The following is a 21,858-nucleotide window of genomic DNA, read 5'->3' as shown; positions in this document are numbered from 1 at the left end:
TGTATGTTATTTATGGATTAACTAAATAGTGTGACGTGTAATCCCTGAATTATGAGATCAGAAACGCATGTAAAAGCAGTGATATTGAATAAGTTGAATACTGCTGCTGTGGTTCTAGGTCCCTTCATCCTGGGCTACCTCACGCCACCTATAACTGCCTCTCTCTCCACTCTGAAACCTACAAAGGCAGGGATAAGCAAACACCATCAATAGGTACTTACTCTTCAATTCAAGGGAACTAAATGAAACTAGATCTTTCATCATGAGTCAGCCATTATGTCATGGACCAAAGTTTTCTATAGAGAATATTTAAGTCTAAATCATCACTTATTTAATAAATTCCTATAATACTTTCAGCATTGTGCTAAGGCCCACAGAAAATAGAAAGATATGTGAGATATGGTCCTTGCCATCAGGGAATTTTAACTTACTCTTTTAAAAAAATTCTTCTGTCTTATGGATTTTTCCCAAAGAAGTAATTCAACTGAAGCAAAAAGATACATGCTATAAGACTGCATAGTCATCTGTAATAAAAGAATGTTGCTAGCCACCTAGGAGCCCAACTTCAGGAAATTAAAATTATTAAGCATCAATATGTAGAACATTATACACTCATTTGATTAATAGTTATGAAAACTACTAAAACATGCAAAGTATTAATAAATAACTGAAATATAGGCAATGTAAAATAGAATGGACCTAATCTGTGCAGTTCTGCTAATCATATATAAATGTAAGAGCTGTGGGTGGGGGGGAAGTTAAGTTAGAGTCGTAATAAGAGAAAAGCCTTTAAGCATGTGATGGCTTCATATTAAAACGGGATCTTACTTTGCAGTAGTGTGTCTCAAAATATAACCTTTCTTGAATCATTTTTAATAAATGTATTATTATATATTTGCATGATAAATATAAAACATGGAAAACTTTTGAGGATAAAACCTTCTTGCTTTTTCCTGGAAGTTTTGGTATCTATTGCTTACCTATATAAGAACTTTCTAAATTAAAAGACTAGTATTGGGGCAGCTGGGTGGCTCAGTCAGTTAAGCGTCCGACTCTTGGTTTCAGCTCAGGTCATGATCTCAGGGTCCTGGGATCAAGCCCCACATAGGGCTCAGCACTCAGCAGAGAGTCTGCTGGAGCCTCTCTCTCTGCTCCTCCCCTGCAGGCATGCTCTCTCTCTAAAATAAATTAATGAATCCAAAAAAAGAAAAAGACTAGTACAATTGTGAACTCAAAGGGCTCATTAGAGTAAAAAATTATTGGCTCTATCATTGCTACTCATTTTTACGTAATTAGATGTATTACAAGTATATATTTATTGAACCTTAAACTGTGTCATTACCTATTCTACCTATACTCCAGCCCTCTTGACCATAATTTATACATTTAGAATTTCCTAACTTTACCCCTTCCTCATTTTTCTGAGGAAAGTAGTATACCCTTGACCTTCTGTTCTACCATATGTACTTTTTTCAATGTGAGCTGCAGATTTTGCTGTAAAGACATTTCTCAGGTGGGCAGCTCCCACTAATCACCAAATAGAAATTTCTATGTGCTCAGCAAATAGCAGACTGCATTTATCATTGTACATGGTTGATAAGAAAGGGCATTTATTGTTTATTAGGTAATATTCCAGACAATTCATGTGAGGGTGATGGTACCCAGCCCTGGAAGCCAGAAAATAGCAGCATTTTTCAACTTCGTTACAAGATAAGGTGAAAGAAAAGTTATTGCCCAGTGGCTATGAACAATGAAGGGACCCTGACCTTACTAAATCAACTGCCAATGCAGTCATAGAAAGGCCAAAGAGTAACTAGATTATTAAAGATGTGTGGAGAGAAAGGGAATTATGGTATTGAAACATTCTGGGAGCAAATAGCGAATGCTTTTCAGCAAAGAAATAGGCCAGTTAAGTCATTTAGTATACACAGAATGTCCTTCCATGACCTTTCTATACTAAGGACACAAATTAGCAAATTACATTTCCACTCACCGATTATATGAAATTGTGAAAGCTCGAGAGTTATTCCAGAGTTATCTCAGAAGAGGAAAGTGGAAGTCATCTGACACTGTCTGTGCCTCAAGTACGGCATAGGAGTATGAAGGGAAAGTCACTTGAATACATTCTTTTAATCTTGTTCAGTCTCAACAAACTTCTTTGACAAGTAATTAAAGATATGGGAGCCAGCTTTTTTAAAAATAGGACATTCAGTTTTCCAGCATGTGTGGCTTTGTGTTAATAAAGCAATAAGGGTACCCTGGTCATTTTGATATTTTAACTTAGTGAATTTACTACAACAGTATTTCTTAAACTATGTTTTTTTTTAAGTTTATTATGTTATGTTAATCACCATACATCATTAGTTTTTGATGTAGTGTTCCATGATTCATTGTTTGCATATAACACCAAGTGCTCCATTCAATACGTGCCCTCCTTAATACCCATCACCAGGCTAACCCATCCCCCCACCCTCTTCCCTCCAGAACCTTCAGTTTATTTCTCACAGTCCATAGTTACTCATGGTTCATCTCCCCCCCCAATTTCCCCCCCTTCATTTTTCCCTTCCTGCTATCTTCTTTTTTTTTTTTTAACATTAATATAGTATTTGTTTCAGAGGTACAGGTCTGTGATTCAACAGTCTTACACAATTCACAGCACTCACCATAGCACATACTCTCCCCAGTGTCTATCACCCAGCCACCCCATCCCTCCCACCCCCCAGCACTCCAGCAACTCTCAGTTTGTTTCCTGAGATTAAGAATTCCTCATCTCAGTGAGATCAAGAACTCCTCATCTCAGTGAGATCATATGATACATGTCTTTCTCTGATTGACTTATTTCACTCAGCATAATACCCTCTAGTTCCATCCACATCATTGCAAATGGCAAGATTTCATCCTTTTGATGGCTGCATAATATTCCATTGTGTGTGTGTGTGTGTGTGTGTGTGTGTGTGTGTGTGTGTGTATCATATATATATATCATATATATATATGAGAATGGGAGTTAGGCTGTAAGGTTAGTGGATAAGGTAAAACATAAAAATCTCTAATAATCAAAATTACCCATAAAAATCCTTTAAATTACCCTTAAATCACCTGGCCCTGGGTCTTTAGAAACACAAAAGTCAGATATATATATATCTTCTTTATCCATTCATCTGTCGATGGACATCTTGGCTCTTTCCATAGTTTGGCTATTGTGGACATGGCTGCTATAAACATTGGGGTGCACGTGCCCCTTCAAATACATTTATATTTTTGGGGTAAATACCCAGTAGAGCAATTGCTGGGTCATATGGTAGCTCTATTTTCAACTTTTTGAGGAACCTCCATACTGTTTTCCGGAGTGGCTGCACCAGCTTGCATTCCCACCAACAGTGTAGGAGGGTTCCCCTTTCTCCGCATCCCTCCCAACATCTGTCATTTCCTGACTTGTTAATTTTAGAAATTCTGACTGGTGTTAGGTGGTATCTCATTGAGGTTTTGATTTGGATTTCCCTGATGCCGAGCAATGTTGAGCACTTTTTCATGGGTCTATTGGCCATTTGGTGTCTTCTTTGGAAAAATGTCTGTTCGTGTCTTCTGCCCATTTCTTGATTGGATTCTTTGTTCTTTGGGTGTTGAGTTTGATAAGTTCTTTATAGATTTTAGATACTAGCCCTTTATCTGATATGTCATTTGCAAATATCTTCTGCCATTCTGTCCATTGTCTTTTGGTTTTCTTGACAGTTTCCTTTGCTGTGCAAAAGGTTTTTATCTTGATCAAGTCCCAATAATTCATTTTTGCCCTTGCTTCTCTTGCCTTTGGCGATGTTCCTCTGAAGAAGTTTCTGTGGCTGAGGTCAAAGAGGTTGCTGCCTGTGTTCTCCTTTAGGATTTTGATGGACTCCTGTCTAACATTTAGGTCTTTCCACCATTTGGAGTCTATTTTTGTGTGTGGTGTAAGGAAATGGTCCAGTTTCATTCTTCTGCATGTGGCTGTCCAATTTTCCCAACACCATTTGTTGAAAAAACTGTCTTTTTTCTGTTGGACATTCTTTCCTGCTTTGTCGAAGATTAGTTGACCATAGAGTTGTTTTATAGAAACTGCTCAGATAATTTAGAAAAATAATGTAGAAGCTATTGCTAATCCTCTTGTATGTTCACATTGTACATTAGAACAGTGAAGACTTGGAGAAATGCTCTAATTAAGAATCCTATTTAACTCTGTTTGCAGTGGATTCCTTTATTTTTTTGTATTTTATGTGAGATTTTGCTTATTTTATAATACTTACTGATGTGAACATCTCTAGGAAACAACAAATATAGCAGTAATAAAGTATTTATGATAGGTTTTCAACCTTTGGACATAACTAATCTTTGTTAGGGTCAAATCATCAATCAGTCTGATGATTAATTTGAATGAATCAGCCCACAATCAAAATAGCATTGCAATTTATTGTACAAGAAAAGAGCGTGTAGCTTTTAACAGCCTCCCAAATTAGAAATATAGTAACAGAATTGAGTACTAGTAAAAAGGATTCAAGCCACTGTTAAGGATTACCAGACTCAATATGGACCACTATGTAGTCACAAGATACATGCATATAATTTATGTAAATTTGAATTATATATTAAAAGCAAAAAAAACACTATTTTTTCCTCATTATCTCTCTTCACCTTCATCTCCATATTCAACTAGACCCCAGTTTAGAAAAAGGGAAGTCAATGTAGCAATCAAAGAAAAACCAAAGACATGAACTCGAGGCCTTTAGTGGGGACTCTGTCCTGAAAATTCCAAGGGGTCCCTTTCAGAGTCTTCAAGAGTTGCGCAGTGTACAAGTTGTATGGCCACTGAATGTCTCTGACTTTTGTGTTTCTAAAGACCCAGGGCCAGGTGATTTAAGGGTAATTTAAAGGATTTTTATGGGTAATTTTGATTATTAGAGATTTTTATGTTTTACCTTATCCACTAACCTTACAGCCTAACTCCCATTCTCATATGTTTTTAACAGAACAATACCAGAGTTATATAGCATGCATACTCCATCCTGCTTCATAACGGAGGAATTTTTATTTCATGTGGTTTCATCATATGTTTTCATACACTATTGGTTTCTAGTTAAAGCTGAAATAGTTCAAATATGAATGGTAAATACTATTATGTTGAAGCATTCCAAATATGAATGTTAAAACTATGAATCTAGTTAAGTCTCTATGGCTTCTTCCATTCTTTAATTTTATAAAAAATTAAAAACAAATTAAATGAAATTTGGATTAATCTTCAATATTCTAATAAAAATAATTCAATGATTCACTTCTAATGGGAATATTTTTCATTACTTAGAAAAGATTTGGGGGCACCTGGGTGGCTCAGTCATTAAGCGTCTGCCTTCGGCTCGGGTCATGATTCCAGGGTCCTGGGATCGAGCCCCGCATCGGACTCCCTGCTCCGCGGGAAGCCTGCTTCTCCCTCTCCCACTCCCGCTGCTTGTGTTCCCTCTCTCGCTGTATCTCTCTCTGTCAAAATAAATAAAATCTTGAAAAAAAAAAAAAAAGAAAATAGATTTGACTCAAATACTGAACAAAAAAGGTTACTGCTCTACTATTTAATATAAACTCTAGACCTAATAATTTTTCAATGATGTATTTATTACCCCAGAGGGCTAATAACATGCTTATAAAAGCACTTTTACTACCAGGTATTTTGTAAAACCATATAAAATATTTTTAACAATTTTCATATATCTCTATAAGGAGAATAATATAATTTATTGCCAGAATCAGTTAAATACACAATTCTTAGTTAATTTTACTATAACTTCTAAGGTTACTTCCATGTTTATTCTGTCTTTAACTTACATAAAACTATTCTGTATATATATGTATATATATGTACATATACACACATACATATATATGTATGTATTTGTAATGAATACACACACACCTGCTAGCCTTTCCAAAATAATACCTTTATATTATTTTTATATTAAAAGTACAAAAATATGGGGCTCCTGGGTGGCTCAGTTGGTTAAGTGTCTGACTCTTGATTTCAGCTCAGGTCATGATCTCAGGGTTGTGAGATCGAGTCCCACATCATGCTCTGTGCTGGGCGTGGAATCTGCTTAGGATTCTCTCTTTCCTTCTGCCCCTCTCCCCCCTACCCCAGCCCTCTCAAAAAAAAAAAAAAAAACTACAAAAAATATCCCCAACTGCAATGCCCTTTGCATTAGATATTAGGAACAAAAATACAGATGTCTGTATCACTCACTTTAAGATCCATCAACGCTGGGTTCCTTTTTCTTGTTAACCCAAACTTGCATTGATTTTGCTTTGTTTAATGTCATATTAATATCTGTGCTTTGGGCTGTCTGTAACAGCAGAAATTATTTTTTAATAAATAATAAATTCTTGTTGAATGTTTGAGAATAAATAAATAGAGGCTTGACCAATGAATTCTCTGTGAAAAGGAGAAGGGACTATCATAGCAAATATAAAAAAGGCAAAAGGGTAAGGATTCAGTGGCAGGTTAGAAAGTCTAAGAGTAAAGAGCCTGTGGCTACTTACCGTCCTTTGGGGGTTAGGACTGGGCTATTCCTCAGGTTTGAAAACACAGTTTTATGCAAGAGGAAAAAGTAAATAGCAGTTTGCAAGATGTGGGTTTTCTCAAGATATATCTAGTATAAAACCCAATTAGTGGCAAAAAGCAGAAAAAAGGTAAACTGATAAGTGAAACTGACCAGATAAAAGCAGCTGATTTGAATATAATGGAAAAATTAGAGATTTTTTTTAATGGAGTATGAAAACATTAGAGGTAAGGATATTGTAAAAGGAAAAAAAAAAAAGGAAGTTGGGTATTTTTTGCTTTATCTGACTTTTAAATGGTCTCCATGGGTTTTTTCTTGTAGAATGCCAGAATCCCCTTGTGAAGTTCCGGAATATCCTCTGTTTGTCACAGTTGGTGACTGGCTGGATTCTATAAAGATGGGGCAATATAAGAATAACTTCATGGCAGCAGGGTTTACGACTTTTGACCTAATTTCAAGAATGAACATTGAGTAAGTGGTCCTAGGTTTATTATTGTATTTAGCAGTCCACTCAGGAGGTTACAAATTCAAATACTGGATCAAGAACACCATGATTCAACTACATTTCCTAACGCTAGTATGGCATTTCCACATCTTTCCTCACCATTTCTGATTATCATTCTAGTGGAAATTGGACATTACACTTTAACTATTTTCCTTTGGAAGAATATGTTTAATTCAAATAGCTGTTTTAAAAAGTTGTTAATGCTTTCTGAAATGCATATTACTCTCATTCACATCCTAGACTTTTTACATCAGCACAGTTTACCTAGGCAAATTACTTATGACTCACATATACTAATCTGGCATAATCAATTCCTATTACTTTCATCAAATGTAATAATTGTAATCATACATTATCATCATGTAATTTCAGAACTCCTTCCCTATATTATTAAAGTTGGACATTTTTCCATTGTCCCAAGAATTATTCCTTGCCTGGGTGCAGTAAAATGTTCAACATGTGCTTAAAAGGTAGATACTAAAACTGGTTGGTTGAATCATATGAAATTCCCATTATTTTGAAATAGTGATGGCAATTTCATATAGTTCAACATAATACAACGGCATTTTTTTCAGATTATTGAATGACCATAGGTCCACATTATACCTTCTATTATTTTGCTAATACTGTTGAAAAGTTATATCATTATCTAAATTGTATACCTGGGGTACCTAGGTGGCTTAGTTGGTTAAGCACCTAGCTCTTGATTTTGGCTCAGGTCATGATCTCAGGGTTGTGAGATTGAGCCCCACGGCGGGCTCTGTGCTCAGCAGGGAGTCTGCTTGAGATTCTCTCCCTCTCCCTCTGCCCCTCCTCTCTCTCTCTGTCTCTCTAAAATAAATAAGTCTTTTTAAAAATTGTATACCCTTTAGGTCTATGGAATGTCTGAACATTATGTTGGTACCTGAATTTGAAATTTTTCTTTGTATCCTTAAATTTGAGGTAGACTTGATATATTACCTGGCACTAGGGAGAAGAAAAATGTAACAAAGTCTTGATGTTCACTTATATATCTGCTTAAACTCTCATTTTACCAGCTATACAATTTTTGTTAAATTCATAAAGCAAATCTGACATGGTACATACTTACCTTATGTAAATCTTCATTTCCTATCTCCTATACTTACCAGATCTAAATGTTTCTCCCCCCACCCCCAACTCTATCTCTTTTTCTCTCTCTCACAGTGATATTAGAAGAATTGGAGTCCTACTCATTGGACACCAGAGACGGATAGTCAGCAGTATACAGACTTTACGTTTACACATGATGCACATACAGGAGAAAGGATTTCATGTATGAAAATACTACAAGCACTTGTGTTTTGTGCCTCAGCATTTCTAAAATGAAAGATATCCTCTCTACTATACTTTCTTCTGATTCTCCAAAAATCACTTCACAAACTGCAGTCTCCTGTTCAGACTATGGGCACGCACCTTTTGTTTATGCTTCCAACCTGGATTTTAAAATTATGCCTCATAGCTCCTCTGAATAACCTGCAAATAAAACCCCGGCCCACTGCAGATTATCACTACACAATGGTAAATAACTCAGCATGGATTTGTAACTTTGTACAACAGTATTTGCGAAGTGTTCATGAATTTAACCCAAAGGAATTTGCCCACATGCGGCTTCCTTAATGATGTATTTAGAAAGTTTGATGGTAGATGAAAAAGAAATAGTTGACCTTTCTTTCATGTTTTGTGATCAAGTAGCTTCCAAACTGACATGAATATTTTTAGATAATTATATTCAACTCTATGGATCATATTGTTACTTTATTTAACTGTTGATGCCTGGTGTTGTTAGAATTATTTGCAGAAATAACCAATGATGTCATTTGTTGAATTCTTGTCAGGTGTGACTGCACCTAAGAAGGGGGTTATCAGGGAGGGAAAGGGAGAAACATACTGTGCTTTTCAATCTTCTAAGGCTGGGTTTGTCTATTTTTTTAAATTAACTTTATAGTGTCTACATATTTCATAGTAAGTGGTAGTTTAGAGGCTTTTCCCTTCTAAGTTTTACTAACTATAGTATATTTCTCTCCTACCTTATGAAGATCACCACAGAAAGACCAAGAGTGGATCCAGTGTTCTAAAGGCTTTCACTGAGTGAAGCATGAAATAAAAACCATGTCTATTCCCTTGGTTCACTTTCACAAGTTTCCAAAAGCAGTTATCAAAGCACTGAGAAAATTAGTTATTTTCAGTAGAATTGCTTTGAATAAAAGATCTAAGATTATCGCCTTAGATTTAATGTAAAAAGAGTAATTAATTTAATTTAAACACAATTTTATGATAGCTATATGGTGCCGCAAAAAATAAACACATCTAACTGACTGTCTGATATTGGTGCATTTTGCAAGTTTAAGAATCTTTATATTTTCTTCCTAAAAAATAAGTTACATGAACATGCTGAGCTGTTTTCCAAACCTTTCAAGAGACAAGTATGCCACTGCATGTTCCAAAGAGGATATGAACAGACCTAACACATGAGCATATATATATATATATAAATTGTGTGTCAACTGGGCCCATAACACAATAACATAAAAATGTGAACACAGCTAAAGTGTGTTGTCATAATTGTCTCAGAGGCTGCAAAAAAAGGCAAATATATTTTTCAGTGAATTAAGCTGAGTCAATTTATCAAAACAGTGCTGCTTTACGAGTAAGTTCAATTGTAAAATCAGCTGTCGTCTGTAAAAGTATAGAATGGCTCTTGTGCTGGGTTTGGAAGAGTAGGGAGGATGTGTTGAGAAAGAGAGATTTTAAAAAGAGCAAGTTGTCTAAAGATCATTATTTAATAAATCAGTTTTTCTTTGATCCAAGACATAAAGGTGCCCAACCCACATTCTCCAGTTCCTACCTAAATTTTTGGTAATAGCAGCTGTCTTGTATTAAAGGAGACTCACTTTTATTCTTTTAAGATTTGTTGATTGTCCCATTAGACTAGACCCTTCTACATACATTCTTTTGCTGATTTATCTCCTGATTTTTGTCTACCACAGCTTAATTTTTCTCATTTCAAAAAAAAATTGTATTGAGCTAGAAGGACGAGTCTTTTAAGTATTCCTTAAAGTATACTAAAAAAGAAAAAGGTGAGAAATTTATCACTTTTTAAGTAAGTGTGTCAGAAATAGCTAGCAACATTTTCTAGGCACCACATGCATGGTCATGCATCACTCATACACTATCTGCTGTTTGCTTGATACATTTACACAAACCTGGATACATGTAGAGGAAATACAAAATTTCCATACTTACCTGTCTTCAAATATATATTAAATAAGAACATATGTAAAACAGATTAAATTTATTAATCATATATTTATTTTTATAATACAACAAAAAAGTATTTAGAAAAATAAGGAATAGAATAATTATGGTCTTCCATAGGACTCTGTCAGCAACATCTGTATACTTTGATGAAATAAATTCTATAAAGTATTTAAACTTCTATGAGATGGGCATTCAGTACGTGCAAGATTAAAGTTCACTGTTAAGAATTTTTTTCTTAAAAAAGTACAGAGATCTTTTTCTATAACTGATTAATTTATATTTCTTTTTTTCTTCCCTAACATCTTCCTCTAGTATTATAAAACTGCCTTTCCCCTTCATCTCTTACCCCAAATGCTCTTTAAAATTTCTTTAGAATTACATTTATATTTTTCAGAACTGTAAGCATGATAATCTTACGTGTGATTTTGAACCTCATCATGGTCAGAAATGTTGCGTTCACACATGGCTGAAATATTTGTGCATGATTAAACAGAAACATTAAAAAATTAAGGATATCTATTTCTTAATCACCTACCAATCACAGATCCCTGATCCCAAGGATGTTATAAGATCCAGGAATATTAACAGTTAAATTGCCAAATTTATTTGGAAATTTCACATGAAATATTTTGAGATTTACTAGTACACATATTTAGTAATTAAAACTGTTTAATATGCATAAGTATAGAACTTAATTATAGAAAGAAAATTAGTAACTTACATAAATCACAGCCTTCAGTAATGATTTTTGATAACTTCAATATGCATATACATTCATGTACCTGCTTTATTTTAAATTTTCTAATCTATACTACTGAGGAGCTTTTTGGATTTTGTAGATCAGACAGTTGAAGAAACCATTTTCATTTTATTTCCTGGGTGGCCAGTTTCCAGTCTATAATCAACTCATTATCCCATAGTATAAGGCATATTTGGGAAAAAAATGTAAAAACAATGCACAATCAAGAAGAGAGATTAGGTATGTAAATCATTAAAAAAGCAATCAGAAATTGCAAAGCTCTTGGCTTAACAGGAATAAAAAATTACAGCACTTTTGCACGGAGTTATCTTATAGCCGTTGATAAATAAGTTACGCATGCCATTGGGGCGCCTGGGTGGCTCAGATGGTTAAGCGTCTGCCTTCGGCTCAGGTCATGATCCCAGGGTCCTGGGATCGAGCCCCACATCGGGCTCCTGGCTCAGCGAGGAGCCTGCTTCTCCCTCTGCCTCTGCCTCTCTCCCTGCTCATGTTTTCTCTCTCTCTCTCTGTATCTCTGTGTCTCAAATGAATAGATAAAATCTTTAAAAAAAAAAAAAAGTTACGCATGGCATAATAGAAAAAGATTTGTATACTTTAATACTCTGCATTACTCTTTAAAATCTATCCAGCTATCACCAAATAAAACAGCTTTTTTTTTTTAACAGCCTTTTAACTACAGTTCTAAGACCTATCTTAGCCCTCAAAGGGAAAACAAATCGAAATTCAATTCTTGAAAAGCAAAGTCTTTACAGAAGTTCTTCTGAAGAGGTGGTGAAGAATTAATCTCAACCACATTGCTTAAAAAATCCATTTTTTATATCTTTCCCTACCAAATTTCTACTTTATAAATCATTATCCCAAAATTTTCACCAACATTAGGTTTCTTTTTTCTGTTCCTTCATTAAATTTTCTAAAATTTCCTTCCTCAACCCCCTCTGTTGTTCTCTCTTTATTCCTCCATCCCATCTCTTTTCCTTTCTCAGCTTCTACCACTCCACCCTGATCCTTATCAGCAAAAGAAAGCACAGAAAATCCAAAAAAGATCTTACTACTCTCCTTAGAAGAGGCTGAAGATGGAGGGAAGAAGGGAATGTTGCAGAAGTCATACATTAGTATTTTGGGTCCCACCACATAAATGGGAGCATTTGCACTCACAGAGAGGAAATGAACTTTGGTTTTTATTAACTGGAAATTAAGTGCTTTGGAAAGTAATTTCAAAATGGATGATGATGATCCTTTTCTATAGCTTCAGATAAGGAAATTTATTATTAATTTAAAAATTTTGTATTTTAAGAATCAAAAACTTATCAATTCACAGTTGGTACATGTGTTTATGTAACAGAGACTAGAAGCAAATATATCACATCTTTTAATATTATCACCTTAACTTTTCCAAGCTCAGATTCCATTTAGTAGAAAAGACTCATATCACTTCATGTTCAATCCGAAAATATTTTGATGCTTTTTATATGGAGACTCCAAAAGGTAGATGAGTACACTGAGTCAAATTGATGTTATTCTTTCATTAGGACACCAGGCACTGGAGTCACCTAACTTCGGTTTTTATGCTCAACATTTTCAGCAACTTTCAATCTTTATAATGTTCAGTAAAGACAGTATAAACTTTATTTAGTTCAATTTAACAAATATCTATGAAGTGTCTCCTACACACATAAGATTTTTATGGCAAAGATGAGTTTGGCTGTACTGTCCTTACCTTCAAAACAACTCTTAAGCTTAAAACTTAGAGGTTGGAGCCTATTTGCTATGCTTGCTTGCTGTAATTGCCAAGTCACTAAGGGCCAGCTCTTTCCATAGAGCAAAAATATATTAAATAAATTAATAAAGCCTTGTCCAGTGTGGATTGGGTTTGCAATCTTTATGGAGAGAAATTTATTTTGTACCTCAAATTCTCATACAACACCCCACACTTCCCCTAGCAGAAAGGAGCATGCTTGCAGGATTCTCCTAAGACAATCTCCTTAGGAATCACAGATTTTTCCTGTCCAGTGGCAAACTTTTCAGTTCATGTGTAGATTCACTACCTCAAAGGTGCCTCCAATTAGAAAACATCAGCCTTTTTTCAAAACAACTCTGGAGTAATCTCTTGCCCAAGCCAATTCACTGGTTTTAGTAAACGTACTAATAATTATGAACCTGCAATAGCTGCATAAAATTCTTTCAAACATGATACATTTAACAAGGGAAAGAGATGATTACTCATGCCTAGATCTAACATATTACTAAATGAAATAAAGGAAAGGAAAAATCTTAAGTTGCAGAGACATAAATACCCCTCTTCCTCTTACTGTTTCCTTAAAAAACAAAATATTGGGCAGATATTTCAAAGATTTCACAGGATAAAAATAAATTTTGTATGTTATAGGGGGTGTGACATTTCCAGGGAAAAAAGGTCAACAGATCCAGAAGATACAGGTCATCAAAATATAACTTTAATCCTCTTTCTTCTGACTAATAATTAGATTTGAATTTCACATTAGTGATGGATTTATATAAATGTATAAAAAAGGATGTTTACATCTTAATTGAAAAACGTGGGGGGCACCTGGGTGGCTCAGTCGGTTAAGTGTCCGACTCTTGATCTTAGCTCAGGTCTTGATCTCAGGGTCGTGAGTTCAAACCCCATGTTGGGCTCCATGTTAGGCATGGAGCCTACTTTAAAAAAAAAAAAAAAGACTTGGGTTCTTTGTTTTTAATTCGAAACAAAAATTGGTTGGTTGGCATTTGCTTTTTAAGGATTTTAAAATAGATTTGAAAGTCTACCTTTAGTTTATCAGTGTTGATTCAAAATTAATTTTAAAAATGAAACAAAAAATAATATGAAGAAAACTTCATTTACTAAGGGTAGCAAAGCACTATTAAAAGAATATAAACTTCATCTTTTAAAAAAAATCTGGCAAATACAAAGTTTTGTGTATCTTAATGATACCAAGTCACTTCCGTTGTGTTATATTTTTGCACTTTACCATTGAAAGTAGTTTTTTTCTAAACAAAACAAAGAAAGGTTCTCACTTGAGTTTCCATACTGGTTAACTACAGTACCAGATCTCTACATCATTAAGAGAACTTTTGTTTCATTTAAAAGGAAAAATCTCAAAGAAGAATTCCACTATCCTTAGACATACCTAATTATATACATACCTAATTCATCCAAAGGCATTACAGAAAAATTACCTGACAGATGAGGATGAAAGAGCTCTTAAATGTAATATAAAAAAGTGGTTCCGACTTTCGATTAGAAAATGAAGTACAGATTAACAACATAATTTCCTGGGAGTTGCAAATTAGAAAGGTATCAAACTCAGTGAAAAATCTTCTCTCAAGTAAAGCTCTTTCCTTACCCATGTTCTCCATTATTTTTAACCTCTGGATATCTATTTTGTTACAATAAACTCACTTTTGGTTAAGATAATAAGTTATCAACTCAAATAATAAATCAGAAAAACTGAGATATAACTTTAGAGTGTTCTACAAAATAATGAAAGAACAGCCTACTTCAGGATTCCTATTTAGTTAGCCCAGTCTCTAGCTCATTAGCCCTCATTGAAGGGAAAACTGTCTTTATTCCAAAATGATATATTATCATAAAGAAAAATTCAAGGTATGAGAACCTTCATTTTTCATATATCCAAATTTTATTTTTAGGCATTAACTTTGAAAATAGATGTCCTTGTTTTCATAACTTAAATATGAGCTTACATGCAAGCAATATTGATGTAAATATTTCCATGAGTTTTGCCCCATTTATAGATCATTATCCTCAGAACAGTCTTCATTTGCCTGTGTTCTAGAAAGACCAAATATCATTTAACTGTTTGAAATCATGATAGATGGAGTGAATAGTGCTAAATCATAAAGATGAGTAAACAATGCACTTACAAGATTTTTACCTAATTTAAAATGTCCTCTTCTATTGCCTTTATAATAAATTAAATCTCTCTTCTACATTTAGTAATTTGTAGAATGAAATGTAAGCATTTAGCTAGAGATTGCTTGTTAAATTTTCATTAAACACATCTTCACTCAGAAGCTTGAATATAATTCATTCTGTTAGCTCATTTCTCATGCAAAGTAGTAACTTTTGCTCTCTTTAGAATTATTTACCCAGTAATACCATTATTTAAGTTGTAATACAATTTTTCTTTGACTGTACATGTTTTACTTATTGCCACATATTTTTATCTTTGAAATAAATCTGCTTAAAATTGTTGTCTTTAGAAGCTCTGTGACAAAATCCATGGCTACTCATTTGCTAACAAACTTATGACTGAATGAGCTATTTTTTCTGTCCATGTGATTCATGTGAGCATTGTTAAATCTAACTTATTTGAATATTCATTGGTATTTTATCTAGAGCTATTATTTCACTATCTTTAAAAGCACCTTTAAAACAGTACTGAATTTCATAGACAATATGACAATAAACAACGATTGGGGATTTTTAAAATTCCTGCATTGCTTGAAAAATAAGGTTTAATGTGCGTAAATGTTTATCATTGAAGTTTTTAATTTGTTTAGTGTGATGTTTCTTCCCATGTCATATGCATTCAAAGAAAATTGTATTAATATATCTATACTATGCAAAAATCTCATCTTATTCTTCCAAATATAGAGTTTTGACATAATTTGGGGGTTTTTTAGGCCTCCAAGAGAAAAAAAAAAGTAAAATGGGAGCATTTTTCTTTTTTTTGTGGGGCATAATATTTGAGCAGTCCTAACAAATATGAATGTGTAACATTTGATTTTAAAGATTACTATATGTGCTTTATTTCTGATACATTATTAATCATTTTCTTAATCACATCCCATCTTAGATTGTGTCTTTGAAAATCTGAATAACTACAGTATATAAATGTCTATGGACATTTTTCATAAACTATACTTGGGTTTAATTTTGTATTCAGTACAAACTTTGACAGCTTAATTTTGATTTTAATAGTTTCTTAACATTTCTTAAAATGTTGGTTATATTATGCCTTCTATAATAACCTTATTTTTTAAAACTCAGAGGCGGAGCATTAATGTAGAACTTGGAAACAGACCAATTTCCATTAAAATTGAGGAAAAGACAAAAAGGTAATACAAAAAGGAGTTTTTTTGTCAAAACTATTAATTACCACATTAAAAAAAACTATTAGAAAAGAGTGATTAAAAATTCTGTCTTATTACTCTTCTGGTAATTTTGAAACTAAAATGCATTTTGAGGAGGGGAATCTCTAATATAAATAAGTCTATTAATATTTGTTAAAATATATAGTGATATATAAAATAAGAAATTTTGCCAAGATATTAAAAATAGAAATTTATTTTTTTAAATTTATTAATAAACCAAATGATCACAATTATTAACATTTCCATATTACTAGTTCTTTTGATTTCTAAGACCTATATATAATAAAAGAATTTGTCAAAAAAATACATGGAATTTTGGACTGTCAAAGCATTTTATACATGTCAGTGAATCACTCTCAATAAGAGTTTTTTCTTCTGATATTATTAAATGTAAAAAATTTATATAAGATGCAGAAAAAAAGAACTGAGTTAAAAGAGTAGTCTTTTAAATCAATTTATGCTTTTATGCAATTATATATATTTTATATAGTTTCAAATGTTTAAAAAATGTGGTATCTGCATATTAATTTTATGTTATATGCTATGATCTCAAAGTGCTTATATTCTTTCAAGGTGATTGCCTTCTCTTTTCAGTTGTTTTAAGTATTAAAAAAAAAACAGCTGCTTTATGTCATATTTCCATTCAGTCTCATAATGCTTATAAATTTCCAGTTCTCAAATAGTTGAAGCCAAATGCCAAAACACGGTGGCTAGAAGTTATTATTTTTTAAGTTACTCTCTTTTTTTTTTTAATCTAATATGGGACAGATGTCTCATAAAGTCTGCTGGATAAAGCAAACTCTTAGTTTCTCATGAATGGAAATACAAAAAGAAAATCCTACATTGGACTTTGTGTATTCAAAATAGTGAACATATATTTTTATAGTTATTTTTCACTACTTACTGTTTATTCAATTTTTTAAATTTCACCAGATGGGATACCTCAAACAAAAGTGAAAGGCCATTCCATTTTTGTATAAACTGCTTTCAGAGTCTCCAAAAACCCCTTGAGGAAGCAAAACATTCCCTTTTCCCAAGTTACAACTTCTCTCAACCATTAAATGAAATAATTAGGTATCTATAGTTTAATATAAAGAAGAACAACAGGGCATGATTTCTCCAGAGCTCTGACACTATGGGAAACAGATATAACAAACAAAAGAAAAAAAAAATTAAAGGAAGTTCTGTTTGCTGGTACAAAATTGTATAATTCTTAAATTTTAAAATTAGTATATACACATATATACTGATTTACTTTAAATATATTTATCCATAATTTCATTTGTTCCATTAACTAATGTTTATTGAACACTGTCATGTACGTGTCCTGTTCTAAGCACTGAAAATACAGAGTGACCAAGATAAGCAAAAGTCCCTGCCTCATGGAATTGATCTTCTAGTGGTAAAGGTACACAATAAAGAAATGTTATGTTGATAATTAAAAGCAATAAAGTTACATAGCATGACCGTGGTTTTTATATTACATGGTAAAATAAATTTTCTCTGAGGATGTGACATTTAAACTGTTATCTGAAAAGCATGAAGGAACCAGTCAAGAGAAGATCAGAAGCAAGAACATTCCAGGCAGAAAGATATATTTAATGTGTGGGAGTTTGGAATGTTTGAGGGTAGAGAGAACAGTGTGCTTAGTACACAGTAGAACTGAAGAGAGGCAAAATGAGACAGGAGTGAAAGAACATTATGAGGCTACGACAATAGTTTAAGCAGAAAAATAAATGTTGGCTTTTGTTAAAGTGGAAGTAGTAAAGATAGAAGTGGGGGAATTTGGGCTATGTTTGAACCCAGGGCTTCCTAATGAATTAGGTATGAGGGGTGAAAAAGAAAGAAAAATCAAAAATAAATTCTATTATTTGGAGAATGAGAGACTAAGCAGGGGTGGGGAGAAGCAGGTTTGAAGGGAAAAATCAAGAGTTAAGTTTAAGCTACATAATGCCTGAGATGCCTGTTAGATATTCAAATGGAGAGTAGTGTATGTGAGAGTTCCAAGGAGCAATCAGGGATAGACATCAAGATTTGGAAGTCATCAGCATATAAATGGTGTTTAAAATTTTGAGATCACCCAGGAAAAGGCTGTAAGATAGAGAAGTAGGCTGCAATTGAGGTCTAAGGCATTTCCATGTGTAGAAGTTAGGCAGAGAATTGGAAGCCAACATAGGACACTAAGGGAGTATAAGGTAAGGTAGAGGAAAAAAATCCAACTGGTCATCTGGATTAAATGCTTGTAAGAAGCCAAGATGTGAACTAAGAAATTGCCACTGGATTTGACACATGAAAGTTATTGGCGACCTTGACAAGGACAGTTTCTATGAAGTAGTGTAGTCAAAAACTGATTGAAATGGATTAAGAGGAGATTGTAAGAAAGCTGGTGGAGTCAATATCTATAAACAACTCTTTCAAGAAGTTTTACTCTAAGAAATAGGGCAGTAGCTGGAGGGAGATACGGGGTCAAGAGAGATTTTTGGTTGTGTGTGTGTGTGTATGTGTTTAGAGAAAAATGCTAGAGTATATTTATATACTAATGAGAATGATTTGGTAGAAAGGGGAAAACTGATTATGATTATGCAAGAGAAAATATAGAAAGGGCCTTGAGAGGTAGAAGGGTTAGGATACATAGTATAAGTAGTAGGGAGGTTAGTTTTTGATAGGAGGAGACATAGAACTGCAATGGGAGGGAAGGCAGAATTGCAGATAGGTTGGTAGATTTGTGGTAGAAAGGTAAAGATGTTACTATGTGAGTAGTTCTATTTACTATTGCCATAAAAGTCATTACGCAGGGTGTGAAGGGAGTATAGATTGGAAGAGAGAGGTATAAGTAGTTGGAAAGGGGAAAAGTGAACTATATATGTATATATGTGTATGTATGTGTGTATACACACACACGCATGTATACATAAACATGTAGTCAGTGGGTATTTGTGTATATGTTGTACACCACGGGAAAAAGACATATAGTATAAAATATTTTAAAGCCATTCTTACTGAGTATTTTTGAGACATCTTACTTGAAGGACCTGAAACAATTCTGTGCTTTCCAAGGACTCTAATAACGGTGTTCTCTTTTCCATAATGTAGAGATTAAGTGAGGACTTCTCAATGCCATAATACGTCTCATGTTTTGTTATTTATTTTTGTCTATTACGGAGTAAAAGGCAGAAATATTTTGTTGCTATTCTAATTCAAAGCCTATGAAAATTATTAAAATTAATTTAATCTTGAAAATTGTGTATTATATATTCAAGCTGGTAGTTTTCTTAAAATACTATTTTGGAGGGTTTTGAGCCCCCATCTGAATTTAAAAAAAAAAAGGCAAACAGGCTCTAATCATTTAGTAAAATAATACTTTTATTTTGTTTTGTTTTCATATGAAAAACACCAGTACCATCTGTCATTTAGGAGAAACACATGGACAATATAGTTGTTTTGTTCATTGTGCCCTCCCTATCCTATTGGAAGGATGTGATCTTTTAATTGTGCTTGGATCTTTATTTCTGGATAGGATGTATGTAATTCAATGTGTTGAATTTATAGATGCATATGGGTTTGATGTAAAATTAGATTGTGAATAATGGAATAAGATTGCTCTCCATTTTTTTGCTGTTTTCGCATAGACAAAAATAGAAAGATGTATGTGTACATATATGTATTTGATTAAACACTTAATATTTAAATGGCCATGTCAAATATTAAGTGGTAGATGTTGACAGTTGCAGTGTATTCAAAATAAAAGTTACAAATATCTTTGTAGCACAAATACTAAAAAGTTTAATTTAATACTTAGTAGTACATTTATATTAAATACCTAGATAACATCTGTCTAGGTTGAGGCATTTAATCCCTCATAGAGCAATATTTGACTAATGAAAAACTGCAGCTGAAAACATTTCTCTTTCCTATAAGTATGAATATGGTTTTTAAAATGTATCTCTCTGTAACCTGTCATAAAGTTAATTATCATTAATTATGGATTTAGCAGTGTACCCATCTACTCTTACAAAAGGGGGAAAAGATCTGTGAGAATAAGGAAGTGCAGCACGGTATTTTTTTTTTCTTTGTTATTACTGTTTCTCTTTGGTATCTATTTAGAGATTCAATATATGCCTTCTGCTCAGGTTCCTTACACAGACTATGTTCTTTCTCTTTTCTGGTTGTATAACAAGATTGTAGAGAGATAAACACAGTAAAAGGGTGTTAACAATTGAACTGCAATCCTACCTATTATCTACTTTGCTACAGCAGTGAAGTAGTCCAGACTTACTTAAAGGTGGTATTGTTTTCATCTTATAAAAATCTACTGTAATATTATGATGTTCCATGTAAATTTTCATGTGCTGGCATGCTTACAAGTAATAGTGTTATAGAATGCTCAGCTCTCAATGAGGGATTGTTTGTGGTTAATTGCATTACATATGTCATCTATCTATTTGCTGAAAGAATATGGTGTTTAGCAAAACTACCTGCTGAGCAACATAATAAGATTTTTGTACAAAGTACAAATTACTAATTATTGTATTTTATTTTTCTATGATTTCCTAAGAGGCATTACCAGGGTCTTATAGATGGAGTAAGCCTGTTTATTAAAATATCTTAGCAAATAAAAGTTACAGTTCTGGTGGTTAAATCTGTGACTTTTTTGTACTGTTGTATTGATGAATATTTAATATAATTTATTTTTCAGTCTCTTCAATCTAGACGTTCTTTAGATATATAATTCTGCATGCAAAATCATAGCTGTAATTTTTCAAAATAATGTCATTACCATCAAGGCATAAAATCACATAAATCACTATACATAGATACACATTTTTGTAGTGATTTCATATTGGCAAACTATTTTGTGAGCTTAAGTAAATTAAATTGTTCATTGCAGAGGTAATACTGTACATAAATTGCAGATGACCAAAAGATATACATAATGTCCAACTATTCAAATGGCTTTACACCATCAGCATTCATTCCAAAAATGTGCAATAAATTATGAATCAGGGATTTTCTATATTCTTTTAAAAGTTGCTGGTAACGGGGCACCTGGGTGGCTCAGTTGGTTAAGCGACTGCCTTCGGCTCAGGTCATGATCCTGGAGTCCCGGGATCGAGTCCCGCATCAGGCTCCCTGCTCGGCAGGGAGTCTGCTTCTCCCTCTGACCCTCCCCTTCTCATGCTCTCTCATTCTCACTGTCAAATAAATAAATAAAATCTTTTAAAAAAAAAAAAAGTTGCTGGTAAGAAAATACATAAAAAGTTCCTCAGTTAATCAGAATAGTGTTGTAGTCATCATCTTAGACTTAACTCTTTTATAATTCTTCTACTACAGTTCCAGAAGCCAGTATGAAATTAAAACTGATTATAAAATACCTGAAACTTCCTTCTCTTATATGGATATCTTAAGTAGCCTTCAGAAAATCACTGCCATTTTTAAAGCTTCTCACCCTCATGATAAAATAAAGACAGCCAACTAACTTATTAAATCAAGTGGAATAATTTTTATGCTGAGCCTGTCAGTACTCAAAAGGAGTTTCAGTTGGCAAAGTACCAAAATGCAGATTCAACCATATGAAATATTTACACTTTTAAACTTTTACATATTTTTAA

At 33.4% G+C, this 21,858-nt stretch overlaps 1 protein-coding gene across 1 annotated transcript in view; it reads left to right on the top strand.

The window, feature by feature from the left end:
* LOC102737537 (ephrin type-A receptor 6) overlaps positions 1-10,866 on the top strand; it is a 305,707-nt gene extending 294,841 nt beyond the window's left edge. The window contains exons 14-15 of the mRNA XM_081817012.1: positions 6,894-7,043; positions 8,263-10,866. Coding sequence (XP_081673138.1) covers positions 6,894-7,043; positions 8,263-8,377 — 265 coding nt within the window. The 3' untranslated portion in view covers positions 8,378-10,866. The remainder of the gene's footprint in view (positions 1-6,893; positions 7,044-8,262) is intronic.
* The last annotated feature ends 10,992 nt before the right edge of the window (positions 10,867-21,858 follow it).

Source organism: Leptonychotes weddellii, chromosome 1, assembly GCF_054177405.1.
Source record: "Leptonychotes weddellii isolate Sample4059 chromosome 1, ASM5417740v2, whole genome shotgun sequence".
Taxonomy (NCBI): Eukaryota; Metazoa; Chordata; class Mammalia; order Carnivora; family Phocidae; genus Leptonychotes; species Leptonychotes weddellii.
Note: the sequence above shows the minus strand (reverse complement) of the source record. Positions and strands in the feature narration are given on the sequence as shown.